We start from the raw sequence: 27,602 nt of genomic DNA on the forward strand, positions 1-27,602 counted from the left end.
TTATACGGCAGTGCCAAAAGTAGCCTTTTTGACAAACGACCCTTCGGCAAAACTGTCAGGGAGGGAGAGTGCTGACTCCAGGTACCTGCCAACAGAAACCTTTGGGAGGATGTCACTGCGAGAGGTGGAACAATACCGGGGTCCCTATCTGGATTAACCAGAGAACTTGCAAAAAATTTAACATCAGCGTAGTATTTATGGGCTTCCTAGTCAGTAATCTGCTGGACTGCCAACAGCTATTTTGAGCTTGAGCCTTTGCCGTTGTAGCCAAGGCAGTTTCACTTGTATAAAACAGACGGGCAAGCGCCCTTAAATGTGTCACTAAAGGGCTCTTGGCCGCCCCTGCCCCGCTCCGGCCCCGCCGCTGGGCGGGAGGAGCCGCCCCTGCGCCCCGCGGCTCTCGCAGTGTTGGCCGGTTACCTGCAAATCGCTCACCGCCGAGCCCTGAGAGCCCGAGCGCTCCGTAACAACGCGTAAATAAATAACGGAGGACGGGCAGGATGGATGAGCGCGGCGGGCGGAGAGCGGGCTGAGCCTCCCCCCGACGGATCGGGGCGCCGAGGAGGTGAGGGGCAGGATGGTCTAGGGGAGAATCACCAGCTTTAAAGCACACCTCGGAGCTGACCGTGCTCGGGGGACCGAAAAAGGGAAAGCCCACCCGAGGGCTCCACCAGGACACTACCAGGGGTGTAGGGAGGGCCTCCCGGCACTGCCCCCACCCCCGCAAAATAGCTCAAAGAAAGAAGAAAAGAAAAAGGGCGTAGGGGGGAGAAGCCTTCATTGTTATTTCCCGGCCTCCGTGCCCGCCTCCCCGGCGGCGCTCCGCGGTGCCAGGATTTCCCTGCAGCCCGCCCTCCCCGCCCGCAGCGCCGCCCCCCGCGGCAGCCGCCCGCCGCCCGCGCCCCCGGCACTGGGGCCGCCGCCGCCCGCGCACTGACGGACGCTCGCAGGTGCCGCGCTCGCCCCGAGTCGCGCAGGGGCGGCCGCGCTGCCCTCCCGGCTCCGCACCCGCGGGAGGGAGGGAGGGAGGAGCGGCGCGGGAGCAGCGGCAGCGCCGTAAGTCGGGCGGGGAGCGGGGAGAGGGGCAGGGGGGCCGCCACCGCCGGGCTGCGCGTCCGGGACGCTCGGGGGGCCGGGAGGGACGGTGCGCGTTCGGGGTAGCCAGAGAGAGCACACATTAATGGTCTTGTTTGGCTGCTAGGTAGGTTCGTGCCCGAGCTATCGCTTAGAATGACTCGGGGTGCTTCTGCATCACTGGAATTCCGAGCTGACATTCGCCCCTGTATCGGTTTAAATTTCCATCCCAGTATATTTTGGCACACCTGATTTTATGCCCTCGCCTTGGAGGCAGAAGGCATAGCCAGCCCACACCCCCCCGAGACAGGCTGCGCTCCTTTTTGTGCGGTGTGTCCCCCTTGGGCCGCGCCTTCCTGCGTGGAGCTGAGAATAACCGGGGCTCGAGTGCGCTGCTCCCCGCCCGGCCGGGCTGGACCTGGGCAAGGCAGGGCCCGCGGTGATGCTGCTTCTCCAGCTAAGAGTTCAAGTCGGAAAGTCAAACTGGAGAATTTGGGTTGGGTTGGGTTGGGTTGCTGATGAAGACATGCGGGCTGTAGATTAATAAGAGGGATTTGATTTATTTTCGGTTGAAATTTAAAAGAGACGAAAATAGAGGAAACAATCAATTTAGGACTTGCGTCACTGTAGATTGTTGCTATGTTTTAAAAATAGAAGAAGGCTTATTATGAAATGTTTAATGTAACAAATGCGATCCTGACCTCTTACTTTCCTTTGAAAAATATCTGGAGGAGGGAGGCAAGGATTCATGCATAGACCATTAATTTCAGTTATATACACGCTGTAAGGATGTAACATTGTTCAGGAAAATGTAGATTTAAAAAATCAGAAGGTTTAAGGCATGAAAATCTAAAGCTGAACAATTCTTTATATACACACTAGCAGAACTCTTATAATCCATGTGCCAAGGCTCAGATGTTTAGAGGAATGACAGAGATACCAAAAAAGGCATCATGATACTCAGCGCAATTCTAGAAGCAGAATTTTCTCCTTCCCTACAGAAAAGGAAAGCACATTTCTGGAAGCAAGAAGTGACAGATGTGGCATCTTGGCAGCTGGCTAAACATAAAAGCATGTATCAGCAGGTGATTACTGTTGCAAGGATTTATTTTTAAAGTGTCTTGTACTGAAAGGCTTCAGCCTTTTTTAGCATTAGCATTAAGATTTACTTGCACTCTATGGTATGTTAAAAGAGGTCTTTCAGCAGAAACATTCAGAAAAGCGAGAGAAAACTGCTGTGTTGGAGGCACTCCTTGCTTTGAACATTTGTTTTGCATTACAGCATGCGAAGGAGAGGAACTGAGCAGGTTCTTTGGTCAGTAGGATAGTACTGAAGGGAATGATTTTTCCTGGCCTCAGCATAAGCCACTGGTATCTGGGAAGGAAACAATGGGGCCTATCTTCTCCTTTAGATTAAAGATAATCACAGTTGCTGTTCTCTGGGGAGCACTTCGTACATCCACAGAAGTAAAAATCAGGCTGCAGAAACTACCTCTGTGGTTCTGCCTCTCTTCTGTGATTGGTAAAGGCAGCCTGAATCACCAGGAGGTGGCCTGGTTGAATTTTAGAGTGGAAAGAGATGGATATCACCTAAGAGGCAGCCCAGAGCCACTCTTTCCCTGAGGCAGTGGCAGCGTGGGTCTGCACCATCCCTATTTGACTGTTGTGGTTAAATGTCATATTGACTTGAAAGAGGCATCTAAAACTGTTCCAAACCGCTTGTATCAGCTTTACTGTAACCAACAAAAGCCACGGTTCATGGCAGAACATGTTTTGCTCTCAGCTTTTCATAATTAGGTAGGCTGCTTTGGTGTACAGTCTTCTAACCTAGATGGCTTCTTCTAGAAGAAATTCTGGTCCCCTGCCCAAGTTTTGAGAAATAGTTTGGGGAAGAAAAGGAAATCTGCATTTTAAAAAAATTCTTCCTGCCATGGAGAATTTGCCATCGTTATCCTTCTTGCCAGTGAGACTGTGTGTATCCCAGGGGCTCAGCAGTGTTCTCTGACCAGTTCTTCCTCCTCTTCCTCATCCTAGTTAACAAAATTGCTGTGGATCAGGTCACCTGATGCCTCTTTGGCCTTCCATGATGATGCAAAACACCAAAGGCTTTCACTCTCCCGCAAGCAAATTTTACTTTTTGGAAACAAGCAAATAAAACTATCACTTTTTTTTTTTTTTTTTTTTTCTGTTATGATCACATCAGAGTAAATATATTTTCTAAAGATCTGAACCATCTCATGGAGAACTCTCCTTCTCCCAGTGGTAAAACTAAACTAATTGGGTGGTCTGTATCTAAAAGCCACGGTATCTCCCTGAGTGGAGTGCTTAAAGGGAAGGCAGCTGGCTGAAGGTGTTCTTTGTTTGTTTGTGTGATGGCAAGGTAAATTTCCCTAATAACCTGAAGTCTGAACTTCATCGAGGATGTGGGAAGAATTGTGTTTGGGTGTTGGGTAGAGGGCTGTTTTTAAATGATTTCCTCTCACTGACAAGCAGGCGGGTTAGTGGGCAGTGGAAGTGGCTCAACAGCTCAGAGGTGCTAAGGGATGGGTCAGCTGGGTGAGGCAGTGAGGGCAGTGTCTTGGCTCTTCTGCAGAGTTCAGTACATCCTGTGTGAAATGGATGGCAGGATGGCAGAATAAGGTGCAACTACTCATGAGCTCAAGTAAAGCTCATGCTGAAGAAGAGACAGACTTCTAGTGCTGTGTTAAAATAAGAAAGATTTCTGGTTGACATTCATGCAGATAAGCATTGCTTACAATATTTTATAATGTTCTGTATTTACATTCATAATTGACATTCCTAATGTTATTGAGCAACGATGTTGATCCAGCATGGTGACTGCTGGGAAGGTGAGTCTGATGGGAGCAGCTGGAACTGGCTGACAAGACTAACTTCCTCATAGTTCAGGGGTTAAATCAAGACCCAGTAAAGCTTCAGAAAACACACTGCCAAGATAAAATTAAATTATTACAAGAGGACAAAGTTGGCCACGGTGAAAACACGTATCTATATCTTTACTTAGTTTCATTGATATTTGTGGAATAAATAGTCAAGTATAGAAACAAACATTTGTCTTACGGTTTTACCACCAGTCAAGTCTACAAGAGCACAGTTAGTCAATAATCTTTGTAAGCAACTGTGAGATTTTTCTTTTAGAGGCTAGTGAACTGCTGAATGTATTTTACTCCTTTTTGTATTGTGCTTTTGTTTTTTAAAGAGGAAAGGTAAGCCATTTGCAGGCCATTTACAGGCTGAGCCTACAGCCAAGTAGCACTTTTAGTGCCTAAAGCTCTGAGAATGTCAGAGTCGTTTCTGAATGCTCAAACTAAATTGTATCGTCATGGTCTTAGTAGCTTTAAATGCAAGACAATTTTACTGAAATGTATATTTAGCACTAGTAATTTGAATTACAGTTATTCTTATCTTTGAAATTAGTGTTGCAATACTCTTAAAACTTGATGACCCAGTATCTCATGAATGCCAGGGAGCCACATTAAGGGTTCCAGCCTCCACTATGTGTGGTAAAACAACAACATACACCTTAACTATGTAAATGTTGTGTTCATGCTGTTTTTACTTGCACGGAATAATAGAAAAAAGCTCTCCCGAATCTGATATACTGCTTTGATTTCTATCATAAAGGTCAACGAGGAACATGTTAGATAAGAAATTAAATGGACTGATACTGTGAGGTTTTTGCTGGATCTCATTTGAACGAGCTAAGTGAACTTTTCTGTGGTTACATGTAAACAGCAGCTGACCTTTTGTAGCGATACAAGAGCTGATGACAAGCTGAGACTAGGTATGACTTGCTTAATCTGGTCTGCAAGCTTGTTTAGGTGCATTTACATGGCAATTAATTTTTTTAAGTCATCTGTAAGAACTTTCTAAAAATAAATACTGCTTCATATCTTTGCTTGGAAGATCTAAAATGTAGGGCTTGGTGTATTTTTTTTCCCATCCCTTTGAAATACCAGGTGTTTCAGGTCCCTTTCTCACTATTTTGCTATAAAAATTTTATATGTATCTGAGGATTTGTGTTGTGCCTTAAACAAACAAAACAGATGTTGAGTCTTCATTCCAAATGTGGGATTTTTTGCTCTTAGAATATTAGGCAGTAGCATAAAAATAGTAAATAAAAGCAAACTGTTAGTCTGACATTTCCTTTGGTTTTCCCTGTCAAGAAATCTATACAGTATAACATTAAAGTCAAGCATACCCAAAACCCTAAAGCCTGTTCTTCTGGCAAAAGCAAGTGTCCATAAGTTGGCAAAAGCCTGTAGAAAATGGTGATACATAAATAAGTGTCATGTTATTTTTCATAGTCCTCTTGCCTTACATAGTATGTGGTCTAAATTAGGTGAGATGTAGCAAAAAGGGAGCATCTGTTTGAAATTCTGGGCTAAAGCTGAAGCCCCTACTCTGTCAATAGTCCTTTTGGGTGGTGCAGATAGTGAAGGAACCAAACAATGATTCCACAAATAATGTAATCTTGGGATTTTCTAACTTGGTGTTCTTTGAATTTGTGACCTTAGTGCTCTACATATGATATTTCTAATTATGGGGTTCATAATTCTCAGTGATACTCTGCAAGGAAGATCAAAGGTGCTTTGCTGCCACCACAGTCAGCATCTCTGAAGCTTTTCTGCAAAGAGGTTGTGAAACCAGCTCCCTAGCCAGCAGAGCTCTCAGTCATCTTCTTCACCAGGAGAAATCCTGATCCCTGAAAGAGTATGAATAATAATTCTTAATGAAGAAGAGGCTAGTGGATCTTACTGCTTTGATAAATATTTTCTCTGTTTCTCCTCTTCGAGTAAAGTTCCTTAAGCTCTTTATAAAAGGGTGATATTCTCAAACAACGTGAGTAGGTCAGTTCCTGTGTAGTAGACAGGTTTTTTGTGTGGATGTTTTTTTCTAGTACTCGAGTGATGCACTAATACCAAGTGATGTACAGGAACATAATGCCAGTGTTGCTGGGGATTATTGCTCCATATTTATATTCTTGCACTTTTTTGTTTATTTTTCTCATATTTCATTTATATTCTCAAGAAATATATGACAGCACTTATGGACTCTTCTCATTCAGAAAGCTTTTAAATTCTACCCCCAAAAAAATTTTAAAAAATCTATACTTCAGTAATTTCCAGCCTTAAAGTTCCTTTATGATGCCAGAACATTTTTTAATGTTCTTTGTTCTAATACTTACTAAATCTAACCTTTTAAATTTTATCCATCAAGATATTTTGATCAGAACTAAGTCCCATTCTTTATTCTTTCTTATGTGTATCTCTAGTCCTACCTAAGTAAAGCCTGGATTGTGTATGTTTTATTACATTACATATATTATTTACATACATCTTCTTCATGAAGGCCTATGTAGTTTTTAGAAATTTCTAACTTCCCTTTTTCAACTCAGTTAATATGGTTCAGTGCATATTTTGATTTAGTGAAATTCTTTTTATTCATGAGATTGGGTAAATTAGATTTGAAACTAAGCACAGATTAGTCCAAGGTGTGGTAGAGTTTTGCTGAATGTTCAAGGTGAATGTTTTGGTTTGCTTTTGCTGTTCTGAAGATGCTTACCATAAATATCTTGTCCTTATCATGACAGGATCTTGTTAAGGCGGTTTTGCCACTGCTTTTAGTGAAATTCTGTCGGGAAATGGGTATCAATATTAATTGTTTGGAATTTTGGGCGGGGATTTTTTTATAAATTGTCTTTTGGTAACTAAAGCATCCTTTCAGTTTGGTTAAAATTTGTTTCCAGAAGGTGGTTAGATCAGTCTTCTCATGTTCAGATATCAAGTGATAGCCAAATCAGTTGAAATTTTATGAGGTCCGTGTCATTTGAAGCATTAATGTGACTCATTGGCTCTTTGAGAGTGCATGTTTCTGGAACCACAAATAATGAAAACAAAAGCATCCTTGAAACCAGAAGTTGCACATGCCACGGTGAGGGTGAAGAGAAAAGAAGATGCAGATTCTGCCTTTTGTAATGCAATGTAAAGGCCAGCCATGCCATTTCTCCCCAGAACTGTGATGCTTCCAAAGGCACTTTTCTTTAGCTTTTCCATGATTTGTCTCTGTTCATTTGGAGGGTGGTTAGTGGCTGGGTAGTCTTTGTTTCCCTTTTAAGGATACATTGCTCCTACAAATAATGTTAGGGGTTTGCCCAATTTAAGGAAGGCTTGAACAGTAGGAGAGCTACATTGTGAGTGAAAGAGGGACAAGGAAGGAGCAGTGCCAATAATTGTCCTGCCTGTCAGATACAGCTCACATGTTTCTGTTCCAGATACCACAGATTACTACTCTTGATCAAGTTTAGGTCGGTTCTTTGCTTGCTCATGGCTCCTGTAGCAAATGACCTTGGAGTAACCATGGTTCATAAGAGGGTAAGATGTAATGCATCTGGAGGTCTCTTCTGCTTGATTGTTTGAAAACCAAATGGGAGTGTAGGAGTGAAGAATGGAGTAGCATGTCCATGCATAGGCTGTATATATGGCATACAGGATTGTACTTTGCTTCAGTCCAAACAGTAGGAGTGGAAAGGTGAAATAGGAGGAAGGTGATGTTCACAGCAGCTACAATTGTGTTGGTATTCTTTGCCCTAAAAGACACAACAGCTGAAGAACTGTCTCCTGAGAGATTTTTTTGTTGTCATTTTACATGTGCATAATTCTTAATATACTAGATACCTGGCTTGTGGTTAGGGGCGTGATGCTACAGTAATACAAACTTGTAGTAATTTACTGCTCAGTTTGGTCATCCTGCCTAGAAGGTGAAGAGAGTCAGTTTGATGAAAGCCTGAAATGAAAAGGTTTGCTCCTTACTGTGATCATATCTGCTTGTTTCTTATTAGTAACATGCAAAGTAATCAGTGGTACACAGAAGTCCTCAAGACTGAATAGAAAATCAGCTGTTAGGAGCAAAGACAGTGGACAGAGCAGACCAGTGATTGTATGGCTGCTGCTCTGTTTTGCATGTCCCTCTCCACTTGTTTGCTATGATTTTAGTGGAAAGAGAGGCTGTATTTCTTCTGGTTTTCTCTTCATGTACCTTCAGGCAGTATGAATACCTGTCTCAGCCTCTGGAGTCTTTCAGATAAGATCCCCTGAGGTCAACAGCAAAGACAGCAAAGTAATCCATTTGATAGCTATGGACCACAGCTCTCTTAAAAATGCATACTTCTGGTCCCAAAGAAAAAAAGTTACAATAGCAAGAGTCCGAGAAGTTTATGAATCTGTAGGAGTTCCTAAAGGAATTTGTGACGACAAAAATAAAACCTGTCTCTCCAAATGGAAGTGCTGAACAATCACATAATTTATGCTGTGGACAGATTTTTGCCTGAGAATTAATTTCACTATTAGTTGCAGTAGTTATTTTGCCTTAAGAGTGCAACCATGCCTCTACCTTGGCAGAAGAATATACATTGTAAATAATGTATTTTGTGGCATAGTATAATGTTTTGATTACTAGGACATGCTCTGACAGCTGTGTAGGAGGAAATGACAGAATTTTTATCTAATGAAGCAACAACAGAGAAGTTGGAAGCTTTTTGACATTGCCTTTGGGATGAACAGTATATCCATTCAAGTGTAAATCTTTAGGTGTATCCAAGTAATCTCTGAAAATATAAATATATAATCTGCATATAACTGAAAAATCTTCAAAAGAAGAAGCAGACAATAATGGCCAAATGAACAATCTAAACATCCAAATTACTCCTGTTGCTAATTCCAACAAATTTTCCTGCATCAAGCCTGCATAAATGCCTTTGTTCCTTGCATCTGTGAAAAAACCTTAATCTCTTCCCCACATCCACTGTCCTCCATCTCCTGGTTCTTATGCAGAGGTTCTGTCACTGATCTGAATTTGGGTTGATGGTTATTCTTGCCAGCTGGGTTGTTTGTGGGGACAGAGCAATATAAGCATGAGGGCCGATATTTTCAATAGAATGGATTGCAGAAGACTGTAGGTGTCAGACACTAAAGCTACTGAATCTTGTAAAAAAATATACACTTTAACACCTTGATATTGCCTGTCCTGGTAATTCAGTATTGACAGGAAAGACACATTCCCAGGTACAAATTTTAAGGTCAGAACTCACTTTAAAAGTACAGAAGTGCCAGAACCTGTTAGCAGTGTTGTGGAGTAAAGGACATTATGGTACAGCTGGGGAGTAGAAATAGATAATTTTGTTTTATCTCATTAGAGAAACAGTTTAAAAACTTTGGTTAAAATTCTCCCTCCTCCTTCTAGTCCTCCCAGTAAACAAACATATACAGATGGCTGCAGAAGAGGATAGAAAATGTTGAATGGCAGTGTCAGATATTGATCAACAACTCAGAAAATAAGCCTTAAAATCGAAGCTTCCAAGACAGCTGAAGTGTAGGTGGATGTGTTAGAAAGGCATCATCTTAGAAATTGCGTGTATTCTTACAGTAATACAAGTGGTATCTGCAGAAGTAGGAGCAGCTGTCTGTGTGTGTGTATATTTAAGATCCGTGACTGAAATGGTACCAGATGATTTTTCAGGTGCTCTGATTCAGTGTGTTCTTTCAATCCATCTGCTGAGGTAGCTGGTGGTAGTTACTGGGCTCTCCAAATTTCAAAGTTTGTCGTTTTGGGATAAATATCCTTAAAGTCAAATGAGGTCCCAAAGTCATGTTTTACAGTAGTAACAATATATAGGAGATGTGACTTGAAAAGAAGTTATAGTTATATTTTCAAATTCAAGAACTGTGAAATTTTTTTTGAGTAAAGGTGAATGAAGCTATTTTTTTTTTTTTTTTTTTAATTGTGCTTTTCTTCGAAACTGAGTATCTGTAGTTGGACATAGATTCCACTTAGTCATGGATCTTTCATACCCCTGTTGGACAGTTGCACTTTAAAATGGGAATTTTTTCTTGTTTGTTTTGAAGAGGCTAAGTTGCTGTGAAATGAGTGCCCTTCTGCTTGCACAGTGGCAAACGAGAAACTGATTTCAAACTGTTCATGGGGATTTGACAGGACAGAATTTATTTGGTTCTGCATGTGGGATTTGAAGTAGTCTCCAACACAGGGATCTACTTATTTTTTTCTTTCTATTTTGTGCTGAAAGATGAGAAGTCTCCAAACACAACATTTTTGATGAGAGCTCTGTTTTCAGAACTTCCAGGAGATTTGTCTTTTCAACCTTCATAATCATCTTGATGGCCAAAGAAACACAATCTGTGGACAGAAAGGCTCTAAAAATTTAGTGGATTTCCCAAGGTTAAAATGCTTTTCCAAATACTTAATTCTTAACAGAAATGCCATGAATTTAGGGGAAAAACCTGTTCATATCTTGAATGATAAAAGTCAAACCAGATCACTGGGAACTTCTCTTATGACAAGCTGTAGGCCTTTCCTGAATTGTCACCCACTTTTGCATCAGTATGACTCCTGGCTCTGCCTGAATTATTTGAATTAGACAATAATAATTTCTGAAAAAAACCAAACCAAACAAAAAACCCCAAACAAACAAACAAAACAAAACCAAAAACAAAAAACCCCAAACCACAAATATTCAAATAACAGAGAATCTACCATAAGCCTGAGTAAACTGTTCTTGCTGTTCCAAAAAGGTGTAAAAAATTTTCCTTTGTACTTGCTTTGATTAGCTCCAGTCTAGCAAACTGAAGCTAGATAGTTGGACTTGATGATCTTAAAGGTCTTTTCCAATCGTAATGATTCTATGCTTTTATGAAAGTAAGTGATAATATCAGTCTTGTGGCTCTCCTGGAACTTTCTTTTGTTTTGTGATGTCCTCTTGGAATTGTGGCTACAAGAACTGGACACGGTGATGGCCAAATACAGAATTACTGGACCTCCCCTCTCAGTGCCCTCTCATGCTGCAGGGAATTGCACTAGCCCTTTCCTTATGACTACAGTTAAAGAGGATGAGGTTCAGCCTGGTTGAGTCTTCTGACGTCTCCTTTCTGTTTCTGAGCACAATCTTCCTTCCTTAAACTGTGGCCTTTGTTATTTAGTCTTCCATTTTAATCTTGAGTGCATGGCTTGGGCTGCTGTTAAAACTCAAGTGGCTTGCTGGTGTTCAGATACCAGCTTGAGGTGGTTTAACCTAACTAGCTGAACACCACACAGCTGCTTGCTCACTGCTTCCCCACACAGTGGGATTTGGAGAGAATTGGAGGGGGAAAAAGGTATAATCCATAGTTTGAGATAGATAGCTTAATAGGACAGAAAAGGAAGGGATAATAATAAGAGGTAGAATGTACAGAACAAGGGATGCAGAGTGCAATTGCTCACCACCTGCTGAGCAATGCCCAGCCCATTCCCCAGCAGTGGCCCCTGGCCAGCTTTCTCCCTGGTTTGTGCACTGGCCATGCTGCCATGTGCTGTGGCATCCCTTTGGATGTGGGGTCAGTGTCCTGGCCATGTCCCCTCTCAGCCTCTCCCCAGCCTGCTCACTGCTGGGGTGGGGTGAGAGGCTGAAAAGCCAGAGATTCTGTGTAAACACTGCTTAGCAACATCTAAAACATCACTGTGTTATCAACATTGTTCTCACCCTAAATCTAAACCACAACACAACACTGTACCAGCTACCAGGATAAAAATTAACTATCCCAGCTGAAATCGGGACACAGTTGATCAAGGCGACTCTGTCCCTCAATTTCATTATCTACCTGTTGATTTTTCCCCTTCTAAATCTGATTCTAAGTCTTCCAGTGCAGATCATCTTAGGGTATTTCTCAAATTGAAATGGATCGATTGAGGACAAAAAGTTGAAAGAGCACTCACTGGCAATGAAGGCTGCGAGTCCTGTCCAGCAGAAAGGTCACACAACTCCTAATGCCCAGGGGGAAAAAAGCTACAATTTCTTTTTGTGGCATTAGTCTGACCTGGGAGTGGCACTACCTTTTAGGGCCTGCAAATGGTGAGAAACTTATGAAATCAGGCGTGTTAAGCTGCTGTGCAAGAACCCATAATTGATCTATTCCGATATCCTGTGACAGGAAAACAAGAATATTCGTGGTTTTCAGTGGATGTACTGAGCTGAAAGAAGAGCTGTATATATTGCAAGTTGTCCTTCCGTTGCAGATGCACCAGTTTTGTAACTTGTAATCTATTTAGTAAAGCAAGAGTTTTGATTCTGGTTTGCAGTATAGCCTCCAATAATTACACTGATTCAATTACTGTTGAAAGAGAAAAGATGTAAACTAGTGACTCAAATAGTTATCTCAGTTGTTTTTAAAGTGCTCAGCAAAGTGCTTGACCCAGGAGCAAATGCCTATTTCCAGGTACATACATTACAGAATTTCAGTGGAAAGCTCAAGAAGAGTATTTTGGTGTCTGATAAAACAAATGAAAAAATTGTCTGTATCTTCTGCATAAGAAAGATAATTATCAAGAGGTGTTAAGGGAGTTCTATTATTTATTAGCCTTAATCAAGTTCTATAACAGCACTCTGTTAGCTAATAAGTCACTGGGAATGATTAATAGTCTAAATGCAAGTCAAATTAAGAGTCTCTGGATTTTTCAGGTATTCACAATTTTTTGTTTCTAAAGTTGAGATTTTGCTTTAAGATGTAATGCTCTTTCAGCCTGCCTTGGCACCCTGAGTGAAATTGCCTGCCTTGTTTCAGACAGTCTGAAACACTCACTTTGGAAGGTGTGAACTCAATCAGAGCCATTAATCTGGAAATCTGGTGAATATAAAAAGTTAACTGTTCTCCTGCGAGCTGCTAATGTGTTGTATTTGGAGAGTTTTTGTTTACTGACTATGTGCAGATTTCTTTTCTTTTAATTGTTGTTTGTGCCTTTTTCCTCTTCCCCTGCTAAATTGTGTCTGCATTCCCATTTTTGCCCTCTGAAGTGAATGAGTTATGATCTTTCCAAGAATAGCAAAAGTTTAGCAGTGGTATCTGCAGCTGGATTTTTGTTTAGGAAGATATATATTTAATTTGAATTATTGTTGGATGAACCCAATTTTGTACTGTGTTCTGAGGGAACAAACAAAACAACAAAATCCCATTTTCCTCAAGGATGTGGTTTAACTTAAGAGGCCTATGACTATAGCAGTAGGAGTGTTGCTGACCTAATTTTAACATTGGTCTTTGTAGGTGTTGGTGAACTATTTATACTTTGCTTCAGTAAGAATTTCCTTGGGCTCCAAGGAAGAAGCCCAGATATACTGCCCACTGCTTCTGCAGCCGGAAGGGGCATACCTCTGGTGAATCCAGGTTAGCAGGCACGTACAGAGGGAAAGAAGGAATGCCACTAGAGTACTGTACATGTCTTTTGCTGGGACTGTGTTTCAAAGTTATGGTTATGGTATTTCTAGTCCTTCCCAAGGGAGCTATATCCAGAGAGTCTCTGGAACAGTCCCTACATTAACCAATTATTTCTTCTTGTCCAGTACTGAAGCAGCAGCACTGAGATGTCAATGTCCTACTTGGATGCAAGTTCCCTCTTAAATTTCTCGGGTGTACTGTCTCTGCTGTTGTGTAATTCAGGGAGTTATAGTTTGTTCCTTGCCTGTGTTTCCACAGATGCTATCTCTGTGAAAAGAACCATATGGACAAGAGAAGAGGCTCACACTGTGCCTTAAATTAATACAATCCTAATGCAGTTACAGTATTATGTGTTGTGGGGGTTTTCTGCTGGATATGGTTTGGATTTGTACTCAGGACAGGGAAATTGACCTCAGTTTCTCTTCCCTTCCCTAGAGTAAGAAAATGAGGAATACCTCACCACTTACTTAGGTGGCTTGGTTTCTGACCATCTTTACATTGCTTTTGTTTTCTGAGTTGTGGTGTTGTGGTGTTTATTTTGTTGTTGTTGTGTTTTATTTTGCTTGATTTCCCTTCCACCCCCCAGCAGAAATTTTTGTCAGCACTGTAGGTGTGTGCCCTGGACTTACAACATGTCAACTTTTCTTACATTTTTGAAGGCTGGTAAACCACACTAAGCAATGTAGTCCTCCTCCCACAGCTTGAATTTTGACTCCCTAGAGCTTGCAAGAACCATTAGAAATTTGCTTTAAATAGCCTGCAGTAAAGGTAGAATTTCATCTTACCTACTTATTAGAGGATTAAGTAAATAAATATGCCCTTTACTTGGGAAAGTAGGTCCAAGAATTATGTTCTTTTATTTTTCTGCCTACACGCCACTGCTTTCCATACCAGTTGTATGAATTATTACATGAAGGACTTGCAGCATGTGGTAACAGTTCATTCTTGGTCAGTACGGAGGTGCATCCATGCCCAAAGGGGTTGCTGCACCTCATTTCTCTGCTGCTAGAGTTGTAACAGTCCAGCAGCAAGTGTCACAATGCAGTATAAAGCCGTGGTATATGTGTGTGTGCTCTGCTTCAGAACCAGCTTCTCTCAACTCTTGAAGTAATTACTGCAACTTGGGTAAAGTATAGGCTCAGTACACTTAGCTGGTATTGGTTTAGTCATATAAACATAACTTTTGCCTCGTGCAACACTCTGCTTCTCCCACCTGCCCCTCCCAGTACTCTGTATGATGTGAGGGGCAAAAGCGTGAGCTGAGGCATTAGTAAAAAAACAGTTGTTAAATTTGGGTTGAATTTGTCTGTCACATACCGGGTATAGGTCTCCTCAGTATCCTGAGAGTGGGATGCCACTGCTTATCAGTCTTAAATCTATGGACAATGGTTTTGACAATGGATTATGTATTTAATGGTCAGCTTCAGAATCTCTCTCCCCTTTGATCTCCCTTGTTGGAAGTACCATAAGGAGCACAGTAACTGGTGCTGAGGAGCATGTTTAGCAGTTACTTGGCATTTGTAAAGGAGTGAAAGGGACCTGCAAATGTAGGCTCCTACCTCTGCTTCTGAGGTGGGAAGGAGGAAAAGGACTTGTCTCGTTGACTTGATCTTAAAGGTCTTTTCCAACCTGGATGATTCTATGATTCTATCTGGCCTGTGAGGGCTGCAGAGAGGTGCCGGCTGGGTGTTGGCATCTGTTACCTAATGTCTAATCTAATTTCTGTTGAAATATCTGATTAATTTGGAGGTTTTTCTTTTTTGGAACAAATTAAATGTGAACGACGTCCTAACAAGTATCTGGAATCTGTTTTCTGCTGAAGAAATCTTTATACAAATGAACAGCAATTTGTATCATTAAGCGCATGCCTCACTTGGGATGCTCAACAGGACGGAACACTGAGACAGAAATTGCCTCATGCAGTGCTTTGCTTATAAGGTGGGAGGCACTTAGGCCCAACTCGTGCTTTGGCCCGTTTGTGTGTTCCTTTACAGCGTTTTTGTGGAGGTGGTAGTTGTTTTATGGCAGTCTGAGTTCGGTGTGATCCTCTCCTAAAGGTCCTTGTATCTTGCGTTTCTTTAGATACTAACTACCAACTAGACGTTCCCCTCCCTCTCCCTAGGCATCCTCCCAAGGATTTACAGTGTTTTAAAGGTGTGTAAGAGGGTTTGTTTGGGTAGGAGAACTCATCATAAAAGTTGCGACTTGTTTCTCGCAACAAAGGCAAGTTGTTTTGGTTGGTGTTACGCCACGGTGTTTGTCAGTGTCGATTTATGTCAGGCTTGAAATAGGATGCTCTGCAATGAGTTTGTTTTCTGGTAGTTAGTAATCCTTTCAGGCCAGCTAACATTAACGAGCGGCAGCATTGCTGTGCCTGGCTTTCTTTTGATCATGAACAGCCCTAGTCAGGAAATGGGTGAGGAGCGTGAGTCATGATTACATTACCCTAATGTGACTGCCCACTAAAAGTTTTCTTTCTGCCGCCAATAGGCCTTCCCTTGACACTACTTCTGAAAACAAAACGTCCATTTTGGAGCACTTTGAAATATTGACCTTTGAACAGAGAGATTTGTGTTCTCTTGCAGTCTCGAGGCAAAGCTCTAAGCAGGAGCCCCTGTACAGAACAGAGAAAACGGATGTCTCCAAAATGCTTTTCTAGAACTCTGCAAAGATAGGACTTGACTTGCAGTACACTGGGTCTGCTTGGGTTAGCTGGATACAGTATGCTTCCCTGACCCATTTACTTATCCTCTTATGTTGCCTGCACATGCAAGCTCAAAGTCCTGTCAAAGTCCTGTCAGCCTCAAAGGGCTGTCATCTAATTCACCGTTTGGCTTAAGCTTTGTCTTAGGTCTGTACTTATCTTTTGAAATATGGCTACAGTAATGGGAAGATAGGTGCTGAGTGCTGGCTGATGTAAACCCTGAGTGTTGAGAAGGTGGCTTTAGTGGGATTTGAGACAACAGTGTTTTGGACAGTTTAATTAAATATGTGGGATTTAGAGTTTGAAAGAAATATCAGCTGCTAATCAGTAAACTAGCTTTAGCACCAAATTGCCACTGTGCACTCTGAATATCCAGAGAGTACACCTCTGTACAAGTGCTGAGTATATTAACTTCTTTCAAATTTAATTCATTAACTCTGCCAGGTTTTAAGAGCAGTATGTGAAATATGACTATTGGCACAAAGAGTGAATGCACCCTGATGCTACTTGATATATTCCAGAAAAAAAGAAGTCTGATCAGTTGAGTACAAGCAACTCAAGCTATCAGAACCAAATGTTTTGGGAGGAAGTCAGGATGGATCCCTGCACTGCTGTCCACTGTGGTGCATCCCTGTCAGCTGGGGCATGTTGCAGGTGTCACTGACATGCTGCAGAGCAGCACCAGAATATGATATGTCCTCCGGTGGTCACTTATTCTTCCAAATTCTTACCTCTGCTCAGAGGTGCCTTCAAATAGTGGAGCTGTTTTGTTAGAAGTATAAATTCAATGTGAGGATGTAATTTTTGTTTTTTCCCTTTTGTTTCATATAAGGGTGATAAACCAGTTACTTCAGCTGTACTAACAATATACTTGAAACTGAACATAGATAACAATTTTAAAAGCTCTATTCACTCTGTGATTTCAGCTCCATTCCTTAAAGAGGGCATGAGTTGGACCAAAAAGTAATTCAGTGAAGATTTTGTAATTTTAATCTATTGAAGAATTTCCTTTCTTCCATCTACCCCAACACTATCAACTTTGATCTCATTTTGATGACCATTCAGCTTTCTGAAGGAGGCAGAACTGTGACAGAGCAGAGGTTCATCCTTCTTCTATGTAATAAAAAATAAATCCTGTGCAACTCTGGATTTTTCTGTATCTTCATATCTCTACCTCATTGTTAGTCTTTGCATATAGAGGGCTCTCTGTCTTTCAAGTTTATTTTAAAACTAGTTTATCAGCCACTTAAAGATGGTCAATACTTATTTAAAGTGAAACAGTCTGAAAAATGAATAATAGAACTGGTGACTGTGATATGCCTATGTCACTTGTGTGTTTCAAGGGGATGATAAGGAGTATTTGACTTAGAGATGAAGCATATTTGAGGATTGGAGGTCAGGAGTTCAGGGTAGGTTTTGTGGGTTTGGTGGTTGGGGTTTTTTTATTGAAACCTTCTAGGATCCTCTATTTTAGATTGCCTTTTGTCAGTAGCTAGCAGTTAAGAAAATTTTAAACTAAGGGTCTTTTTCAAAAATAGCATGAATATATTAAATATAGTTAAAACAACTTAATTTCAGTATGACAGCAGTCTTGGGAACCCTAAGGCAGAAACAAGTGGAGCTACAAAGCCATTTTTTTCATCAGGAGTGTATAAAGTCTGGATATAATTCTGTGGACATTTTTCCTTGCAGAAGATATGGTTAAGGATTGCCCAGCCCTTCTGCCACAACTCCTTGTTTTCCAAGAGTGATGTCTCAAGACACAGCTTAGCTGCTGAAAGGACTTTTTACAGCTGAGAGTAGCAGTCTCACTCCAAACCTTGTGATTTTACACCCCTTTCCTAGTTAGTTTTCACCTTGTTGTGTGCTGAACTGGTCTGTAAGGGGTCAAGTGTGTGCACACAGTAGGGGAGAAGGAGAGAATGCCTTTCTGACAGCAAGTTATATTGGGCCTGAACTCTCTTGAAGCATTGCCATCGGGCAGCTGCAGCTGTTGCTAAGCCTGTCCTGTAAACTGAGTCAATGGAGAGAACTGTGGCTGTGACCACTTTGAAGTGTGTGACTTGTAGGTCTGTCTGCCTGAGAAGGGTACCAGGAACTGCAGAACCTGGAACCAGCAATGAGGAGTGAGGAATCCAAGGTGGGAACTTCTTAAGCCGGCTTTGAGAGCAGAGTTGGGCTGAGGAACTACACCCTCTGTGTCAGAGGAGAAAGCCATCTATGCTCATAACCTGCTCACAATCACGAAGGGTGTGGAGTGTGAATTCATAATCCACTTAAACTGATCTGAGTGCTGGCTGACAAGGGGCAGTTGAGATTTCAACCAGAGCAGATTGCCAGGCTTTTAGGTGGCACATTGGCTCAGGTTGTAGGGGTTATTTTTTTGTCCCATTTCACGTTTTTCCCTATGGCTGAAGAGAACTGATGGACAAGTTTTTAAGCCTGTCCATCTTGTAGCTAATGGGTTTGTGGTTCCAGCTATTTGCTCATCTGGTGTGTGACTTTGTAGGAGGAGATGTGTGAGTGTGTTTCAGCGCAGTCTGTTTGACGTAGCACAACCTCACCGTGGCTGGCTGCATTAGTTAATGCTGTGCTGCACCTTGTGCTGACATGCACCTCTGCCTAAATCTGCATGGGCTTGTGCTCACCCACTGTTTGGAAGCCAGTGATGGTATTAAATCTGTATATATGAATGTACCAGCCAACAAAGCTAAGGAGAAGGTAGTAAAAAGGGATCTGTTTCAGTCCATGAAGCCGAACAACACAATACAGTGAGCTCATTAAATCCCTGTCTCTGCAGAAGAGGAGAAAACAAAGGAAGGTTTTTATTGTTCTAGAAAAGATGCTAACTTTTCAAAGCTGGAAGCAAGCTGTCATTCAAACCTGTTGAAAGGTTAAAAATTTGCTTGATAAAAAAGAGTGAATTATTTAAGATATTCTAAGGAGTGGGCATAAGCACAGTTGCAAAAACAGACTGTGTAAGGCATTTAATTTCATATTACATCACAACCAGATTTTTTAAAATGTTACTCCTTTACAGTGTTAACAAAGCATGTAGTAAAAACATTAGGAATCTCAGAGTAAATGTCAAAAATAAGTCAGCATCAAAGAGGGATGTATTTCTACTGATACAATGCAGAGATCTATTTATACAGTATAAACAGTGTAATATAAGCACCACCACTGGCTGTGCTGCCAAAATTTGTTGATTAAATGAATATCTTTGTATATTGATCCTAAAAAAAATAAAACGGAGAAGCCCACTCTCCAATCCTTGTCAATTAAAGGCAAGGATAACAAATTCTACTTTTTCCAGTATAGTTTATTCTGCTTGGAGAACTTGGTTTTGTTATATTGGCAGAAGAATTCTTAAATGGTTTGTAATATAATTCTACCCTGTAAAAACAGAATATTCCTGTTGTAAGAGGGTGAGAAAAAGAGAAGTATGATCTTGTTTATAAACAAGGCAGTGATGATGAAGTGATTTTTATCTTTATATATGCTGTTAGGGGGAATTATATTGAAATATTGTCATTAATTCTCATCTGCTTGGAAAAGGATGTTGAAGAATTGGAGGTGGTTCAAAAGAGAGAGAGGAAGAGACATCAGAAGGCTTAAAATTATTCCCCCACTATCACCACATGAGGAATTCCCCCTGTTCACTTTGATCAAAAAGGATGACTGAGAAAGAACTTGTTTAGTGTTCAAGTACCTTAACAAGGATGAAGGTTTCTGGCTGATAAAGGGCGTTTGTAATCTCAGACTGATAAAGAACAAAATAATATCTGGAGACTGAGGCAAATTGCTCAAATCAGACTTTTTTTTTTTTTTCCCCAAATCAGGTTTGCTCTCCTTTGTTTCTTTTTCTTACAAGCTAAAATAAAACCTCCTGAATAGATTGATTACTTCATTCATTTCCATATAATACACAAGTTCTTTAATGGTTTAAAAGAAGTTGAAAGTGTTCCCTGGTTTGGTTAATTTATGAGGTCGAGCTGTTTGAAGGAGTGCTAAGCAGGGAGCAAGAGTTAAAGGAGTCAACAATTAAAAATCAAGAGCTTGTTTTTTCTTTGTTTGTGAACCTAGGTTTTAGGGAGAAGGGGAAAAACAGGAGGGTGCTGGAGAAATGGAAGATACCTGGAGAGAAAGACACTGTATGCAGATTGTCCCTGTCTGTGCTTAAACTTAGTGGCAATTAACCCTTCTTCAAGTGGATAACTCACAGCTGGTGTACTATTTGTCCTTGATTTATGTGGAAAAAAGTGTTTTATATAGCAAGGGAAGTCAAAATATATCCTTATGTGATTTTTTTCCTTTTTATTTCTCCACAGCTAGAATAGATAAAACAATTTATTGTGTTAATCAGGACCTAGATTGGAACAGGGAACACTTAGGTGTATATTCTCTGATAACTGACCTCTGTAAAATAAATTAATGGATGTAGTCTGCATACATGGGGAACTTTAAGAGAAGGGTGGACAAACACCTTCACAGCTGGGACATGGCATCTCTGATTTTTCAGGACAATGTAGAAATGAATCAACTGCACCAACCCAAGAGGGCCAGGTTACCTCTTGACCTGTGCTTCTGTAGCTGTGGGAATGATTTGGGTTTTTTTTTTTTCCTTCATTTTCTAAATAGTTTATGTGACAGCACAATGGAATAGGTAAGATTTGATCCAGGAGAGTCAGTTGAGTGCAGCTAAGAAAATTAGTTGAACTAATTCATTTAGCCTGATTGTTTTTATAAAGTAATTAAATCTGTAACTTTAATCAGGAAGGTGCCAATTCTTTGATGAAAGAGGAAGCTGAGGAGACAAGGACTTCTAACCTCATCAAGGGAAGTTGACTTTATACAGATGAATTCAAAGACTGTGCTTCTTATAAACAACAAAAATTTAGATAATCTGGAGGGAGAAGTGTTAGGATCTGATGTGGTTTAAGTTACCTAGAAGGTGGTGGCTTTATAAGTGGAGCATGGCTTTATGAGTGGAGCACTGGTGGCCTGGTCTAGAAGTGGACACACTTGTGGCCTCTTGCCTTCAGAGCCTGATGGTTGATAAGGACACCTGAGTCCTCAGAAACTCGAGAGGTAAGCCCTGATGCTTTTCTTGTACCTGAGGACTTAGTTAACTGGGAGTGTGTTTTACTAGCATTCAGGAATTGTGACTGCATGACTTCAGGCCCCTGTTACAAAACCAGTAAAACTTTGTTTTACACTTTATGCTTTTTCAGACATAGTGAAAGTAACAGCATTGACTAGGATGTTCTTAACAGTTTGTTTGTACTGCTGAAAGCTACTGATAGCTAAAACTTAAAATGAAGCCCCAAAGTCTATTTCTTCTATGCTTGCAGATACTTCATCATGTAGAAAAGTTGCAGCTGCTTGTTTGTGTCGTTTGTCGTTTGTGTCTGTCTTTTGCTATGTTACTGTGTTTTCATTTGTATATTTAGATAATGTACAGACTCAGTTTTCTCTCATTGACTTGCTCCACAAGGTAATTCAATCATATATTTAATTATGCTTTGGAGAGGCCTTTCTCTGGGTTTCATGTGCTTCTAGTCAGTGATGTGCAAGGCAGAGCCTTTGCAAGGGACTGCCCTGTAGGAAGCCTGTAGGATTCCCAGCACACACAGTTGCTTCTGGCTCTGCTCTGTGGAAATGTGGTTTTCTTTCTGTAATTTCTTTGCTAAAGGATCTAGCTCTCTTGGGATATGTGCACAAATAAAAGTTTGCACCTTGACCCTTATTTGTCTCTGGCTTTACAAGCTTAGCTGTTGAGATATTTGCTCATAGTCTGTCCTTTTAAAATGGACCGTGGAATAAGCTAAGGCATCCATGGAAAACTTTGAGCTGTGTGGAAGGTGGTGATTGCTGAGTGGACAGAAGGCGGGTTGAGAAGCACCTCTAAAAATATTAGTCTTTGTTACCAAGCAAAATACTTATATGAGAGTGTGAAGTGATAGGAATGAAAATGAGCAAGTGCTACAGCCAAACTAAAGCTTTAATTTTCACTGGACTCAAATTCCTCTGGTTTGGCTCATGCTTGGATCTTGTTAGGAGAGAGGATATCTTTTCAACTGGAATGAAAACCCTTTCATGTTGTTTTTCTCTTGAATTAAGGTCTTCCACTGTAGGCTGGCAGTCCAGGATTGCAGACTTCTGGTTTTTTGGTAATTTCTCATTCAGTGTCCAATTTAGCTATACAGTCACTTAGTTACTGAGCTGAAATTAGTCAAAACAAGAGACCTTTCTAGCAGTAAGATCAGAAAAAGGTCTCATTTTAAGGTGAAAATTACTGTGTAGCCTGATATCAAGATTGCAGTGTATTGTGTCCCTTCTCTTAGCCCACGTGCCCTTGAGATTCCATTAAGTCTTGTTGAGTGCAGGGAATGTGTTAAGATTCTTGTGAAAATTTTATGGACTGATTGTTTTTGTCTTCTAGGATTTGAGCTGGAGGCTTAGTCTTGTTAGGTTTTTCTTCATGTGCCAAAGTTTGATTTATATTTTTTTCTTACTAAAAGAGCTGCTTTATATATATGTGTGTGTATATATCTATATCTATCTATCTATATTTATATATATATGTATGTATATATACACACATATATGTGTATATATATATATGCTATATGTTAAATATTGATATGGGTTCTGCCTTTTTGATTATAAATAAAGATGAATAAAAATAGTATTTTAGGCTTAGTGAATATCTCCAGATTTATTTGTTTGAAGTAGCTTAAAATCTGCACTGCTTTAGGCAGTAGTTGACAAAGAGGATAGGTATGCAGAAACCAAATACAGTTGCTCTGAATCTGTTATGTTGTGCATGGATGGCCTGTCCATTGAGAAGGGAGCCGGCCCTTTCCTTTTATTTAAAAGGTGTAATTTGCAGATTTCCAATACTGTGGGTACTGAAATCTGCAGTAAGAGTAGCCCTTGTTTTCAGTAGGGATAATGGTGCTTGCACTAAGCACGTAATTGTGAAATTTCTTCTCTTCAAATGTAAAGCCTCTTGCAGTGGCCAAATGGAAGTCAAGGCCTTCACAATTAAAGGGACTGCTGTATAGTGGAGTCTCTTGCAGTATCCCCTCAGGTAGTGTGGTTTTACACTGCCCCTTACTGGGGCTCTCTCTTAGTGCAAGAACTAAAGGAGATCTGGGTGTCCAACAGTTTGTGCTGCTTTGAGGTTTTGTATTTTTTCCCCCCTGAGCTATGAGCTAAATAAAATACAGTGCTTATCTTGTGTGTCAAAATGACATATTTATACTTAAAGTTATTTTACATTTTATTTTTATTTTTTTCCTGATGTTCAGATGTTTCATTGTGTCCTTCAGGTTTTTTTTAAACCTCCCTGTGGAGTTTGGTGATAATGGGTTTTGATACAGATCCTAAGTGGTGGAAGCCATGAAAGCTTTGAATGAACTGCATTTTGTCTTTCATTTTTAAACTAGTGATCAACAGGCATGACTTTTGACCACATTGTCATTACATTGTCATTCACTCAAATTACAAGACCTGAAAGAATGAGAAATTAAAATCAGAGAGAATTTGGCCTGTTATTTCTAGGAAGTGAGATAAAGCTGAGGAGTCCACTAGAGAAATATAAAACAACCTGGCCGTTTATCTTCGTTTGATAATAGTCTTCTCTGTAGAGTTGAGGACATTTTGTTTAGTTAACAGGGTTGCTTGGGCAGAATGATAAATGAGGGGAAAAAATACAGTGAATTTTAGACTTTAAAACTGCAAGGTTGATTTGACTAAGCAGTTCTGTTCCCATTGCAGGTGGCACATGTAGAGATCTTATTTAGGAGTTACTTTTGTATCTTGCGGTACTGTCATGGAGTAATGTGAATCTCCTACTATATTGTAGATCCTAATGAATTACCATTTTAATGTGTAGAAGGAAGCTTTGAAGTGCTTTTAATTGATTGATGTGATCAATTGTATTTTCAAAATTGATCTTAAAAGTATAAAATGTCCTCAGAAATTACTGAACTTACTTTGTATTTCAACTTTAATCTGCTTGCTTACATCTGATCTATTTTGTAGGGGAGGGCTCTCTCACATTATCAAAGTGCAGTAGATACCTGGTGGGAATCAAAAAACCAAAGCACTGACCTGGCTAGACTCCCAGCTCCCTTGTGATGCATTGTTAAGTACCCACTGTAGGAACTAATTACGGCAGTTAAAGGATTTGTTAAAATGCTTAAATGCCTCTTGACAACCCGGGTGTGTAGCCATAGAGTGCTAAGTTTTAAACCTGGTGATTCATACTGGGCTTGATTTGGTAAAGGAGAAACCCTGCCAGGGAATGGATAAAAGGCAGCAAAAGTAGCCCTTGTTACAGCCAGCTTCCCTCCTCTTACGGTATAGAACAGTCTTTCTGTGTAAAAGCTGTAATCTCCTTTGCACAGTGAGGGTGGTGATGGACAAAGGCTGACAGATTTGTGGCTGAGTATTCTGATGAGAAGGGGTGATCTGTGGTGCATTGACTTAATAGAAGAATGTATAAAAATGTCCAGGAGAAAAAAAATGCATTTATTCTGAGAGTGTCCAAGGGTTAGGAACTGGCACTATAAGGAAGAAATATACCATTGAAGTATTAAAAAAAGAGTGTTTTTCAATAGCTTGTTGACTTAAACAGCCTATTAGCCCTTGTTAGCTCTATCAGGCCTTTTAAAGACCACATTCTAGTAGGACAACAGGGTTTGCAAAGACTGTTATAGTTGGTTGCACAGAGCAACTTTAAATCACTGTGGCTTCATGGTCTGCATAATACATGAGCTAGTCTATAACTAATTGCTATGAAGAATCCATATGGTCTAAGGAATGTAGTCACAAGAATCAGTCTCCTCTAAAGCATGCACATTTGGATGTTCCTAACAGATTGTAAAGACCTGGACCAGCCCTTTTTTCTAGTTCTTAAAACTATGTGTTTAAATGGGTGCAATTACTGGAAATGTTATTGGTTACAGTTTGTAAGTGTTCCAGCACTAATTGGAAGTATCTGAATACTAATCTGATTATCCTGTTATCTAAATCGAGGGAGTCTACTCCATATCCAAAACGGTTTTCTGAATGACTGTCAGTCTTCCTGGATCTACCAAAAACTTAATGTTGTTGAATGTTATAAATGTGTTTCTGCTTGTGCTCTTAAAGGTCAGCATTTTGAATGCCACAATAAGGAGAAGAAAGTTTGAAGTAGTGATATTTATCACATGAATTGTGCTCAGCAACTGTGTCTAAAAAAGTCTGACTTCAAAAAAAGCTATGGAGTCAGAGAAAGGTTAGCTAGCCCTTGTTAATCTGAACCCTTTTATCCTGCCTAATGAAGGGAAGCAACATCATAAAGCTAATCTGCAGGCTGGAACTGTCAGTACCATTACTAATTTTGGGGTTTCGTAAAAACAAGACTGAAGGAACCATGAAAAATAAATTAATGATAACCTGATTTTGTATCCCATGCAGGTTTTCTCAAGTTGAGGAAGTAGCTGACCCCGAAACTTGTGCTCTACCTTGGGAAGAGCTGATGTGGAAGACATTTACCTTCACATACTTCACAGTTTTCTGTATCAGAAGAATTAGACTTTGTGTGCAAGAGTGGTTCAAGATGATGATGTAACATTGCTAACACTAAAGGTCTCTTGAGAAGAACTGGCTTTGTAAGAGGCTTCTCCTTCTCTCACCTTTATTCTTTTTTTTTTCTAACTACTTCTCTCAGAAGCTACAAGCAAGATGCCAGCCAAGACACCCATCTACTTGAAAGCTGCTAACAATAAGAAGGGGAAGAAATTCAAACTAAGGGATATCTTATCTCCTGATATGATCAGTCCTCCACTTGGAGATTTTCGTCACACCATACACATTGGAAAAGAGGGACAGCATGATGTTTTCGGAGACATATCATTTTTGCAGGGCAACTATGAGCTATTGCCTGGAAATGAGGGTGAAACCAGAGTTAGCCAGTCTGGTATCCACAATGAATTCTTAAGGGCAAACAGCACTTCTGAATCCATGTTTACAGAAACCCCATCACCAGTGCTCAAAAATGCTATTTCCCTTCCTGCCATTGGGGGTTCTCAAGCCCTTACATTGCCTTTATTGTCACCAGTGACATTTAATTCAAAACAAGAATCCATCAGGTCATCCAGAAATCCTAGGCTTAGCTGTGAGCCAGTAATAGAAGAAAAACTGCAGGAGAAAGATAAAGAGATGGAGGATGAAGAAACGTACAAAGACGACATATGGGAGCAAAACGGTTCTTCTTCGCATTTTACTAACGGCAGCGACAGCCACTCGTCCAGCTTTTCTGAACGATGCACTGATTGGCAAACAGTTGATTTACTGGATGACAGTCGGCTTTCATGTGAACTAACCAAGACAAAGTCAGAAGAATCCCTTTCAGATTTTGCAGGCTCTCTTCTCTCATTACAACTTGACTTGGGGCCCTCACTTTTGGATGAGGTCCTCAATGTAATGGACAAGAATAAATCTTAGAACTGGTACTCCCTTGCTTCTTTTTAAGTGAGTCACTTAAAAACAAACAAAAGACCACAGCTCAAAAGCAGATGCTTAAAAATCAGCTGTATTTGCAGTTGTATGATGAGTTTTCTAAAAATATTCTTAAAATACTATTTTTTTACCTATTGTTTTTCATGGTTTTTATTACACTAAATTCTCGTATCAGGAAGGAAAATTTTAATAATCAGTTTCAGCAAATATAAAATGTTTTTAAGTACCAGTATTAATGATCAGAAACTTAAGAAACAGCAGTTGAGGATGATACTGATTGTGGCATTTGGTTAGTTCACTTCTACAGGCTTCTGAATATGTGAGAATCTCTTAATGTCAGAAAGGAGACTGATACTAATTATTCACTTCTATAAATTATTACAATATCACTTTACCTGTAGGCCTCTTTCTAGAACCTTGTGTTTGAGGGGTTTTCTTCATTTTCCATAGTACCATTTCTGTTATAAATTCACCATAACTACTTTCTCTGTCTTATATTACCACTCTGAATTCAGATGTGAACAGTTTGAAGGCTTTTTCAGCTTGAACACCTGGTCCAGAGTCTCAGCTGCTTTAAATGAGTATGCACAAATTTACAAGTTGAGGCTTGGGCCTGACATTGTATATGAAATGTTATGTTGTAAACAGGTGACACATGCAAGATATTATGGTTAAATTATTTTAAAAGTTGAAATATATTTTCTGTGTGCATATTGGCTTTTTACTGCAGAGCCTACACATACAGTATCTCATCAAAATAGTTGCTTGGCATTATTGGTGCTCTTCTGAAAATTGTATATTTGTGTGTTTGAAGAGAAATATGTATTAATAGTCCTTGCTTTTTTCTTCATTTATTTCCACAAGATGCTTAAACTTGCAACTGATTATTTTACTTTTTGAAGAAGGCACTGGTTATTCACAATGCTAGTGATGTGTGCAGCAGCAGCCAATGTTTGCGAAATGTGGATCCTTCAATACAGTACCTACATGGATTGCATAAATACCTTGTGCAATACAATAAAAAACCCTTTAAA

General features: G+C 40.3%; 1 protein-coding gene across 2 annotated transcripts; it reads left to right on the forward strand.

Moving 5' to 3' along the window:
* Positions 1–437: 437 nt before the first annotated feature.
* Positions 438–27,602, forward strand: CDC42EP3 (CDC42 effector protein 3). 2 transcript variants are annotated; one of them, XM_083856388.1, is made up of 2 exons: positions 438–565; positions 25,525–27,602. In XM_083856388.1, the coding sequence occupies exon 2, from the start codon at positions 25,792–25,794 to the stop codon at positions 26,551–26,553; it is 762 nt and encodes a 253-aa protein (XP_083712514.1). In that variant the 5' UTR covers positions 438–565; positions 25,525–25,791; the 3' UTR covers positions 26,554–27,602. The 2 variants fall into 2 exon arrangements, with proteins under 2 accessions (XP_083712514.1, XP_083712515.1); XM_083856389.1 differs by lacking the exon at positions 438–565 and adding an exon at positions 620–1,056.

The sequence above is a fragment of the Zosterops lateralis genome (assembly GCF_965231275.1).
Source record: "Zosterops lateralis genome assembly, chromosome: 3".
Classification (NCBI taxonomy): domain Eukaryota; kingdom Metazoa; phylum Chordata; class Aves; order Passeriformes; family Zosteropidae; genus Zosterops; species Zosterops lateralis.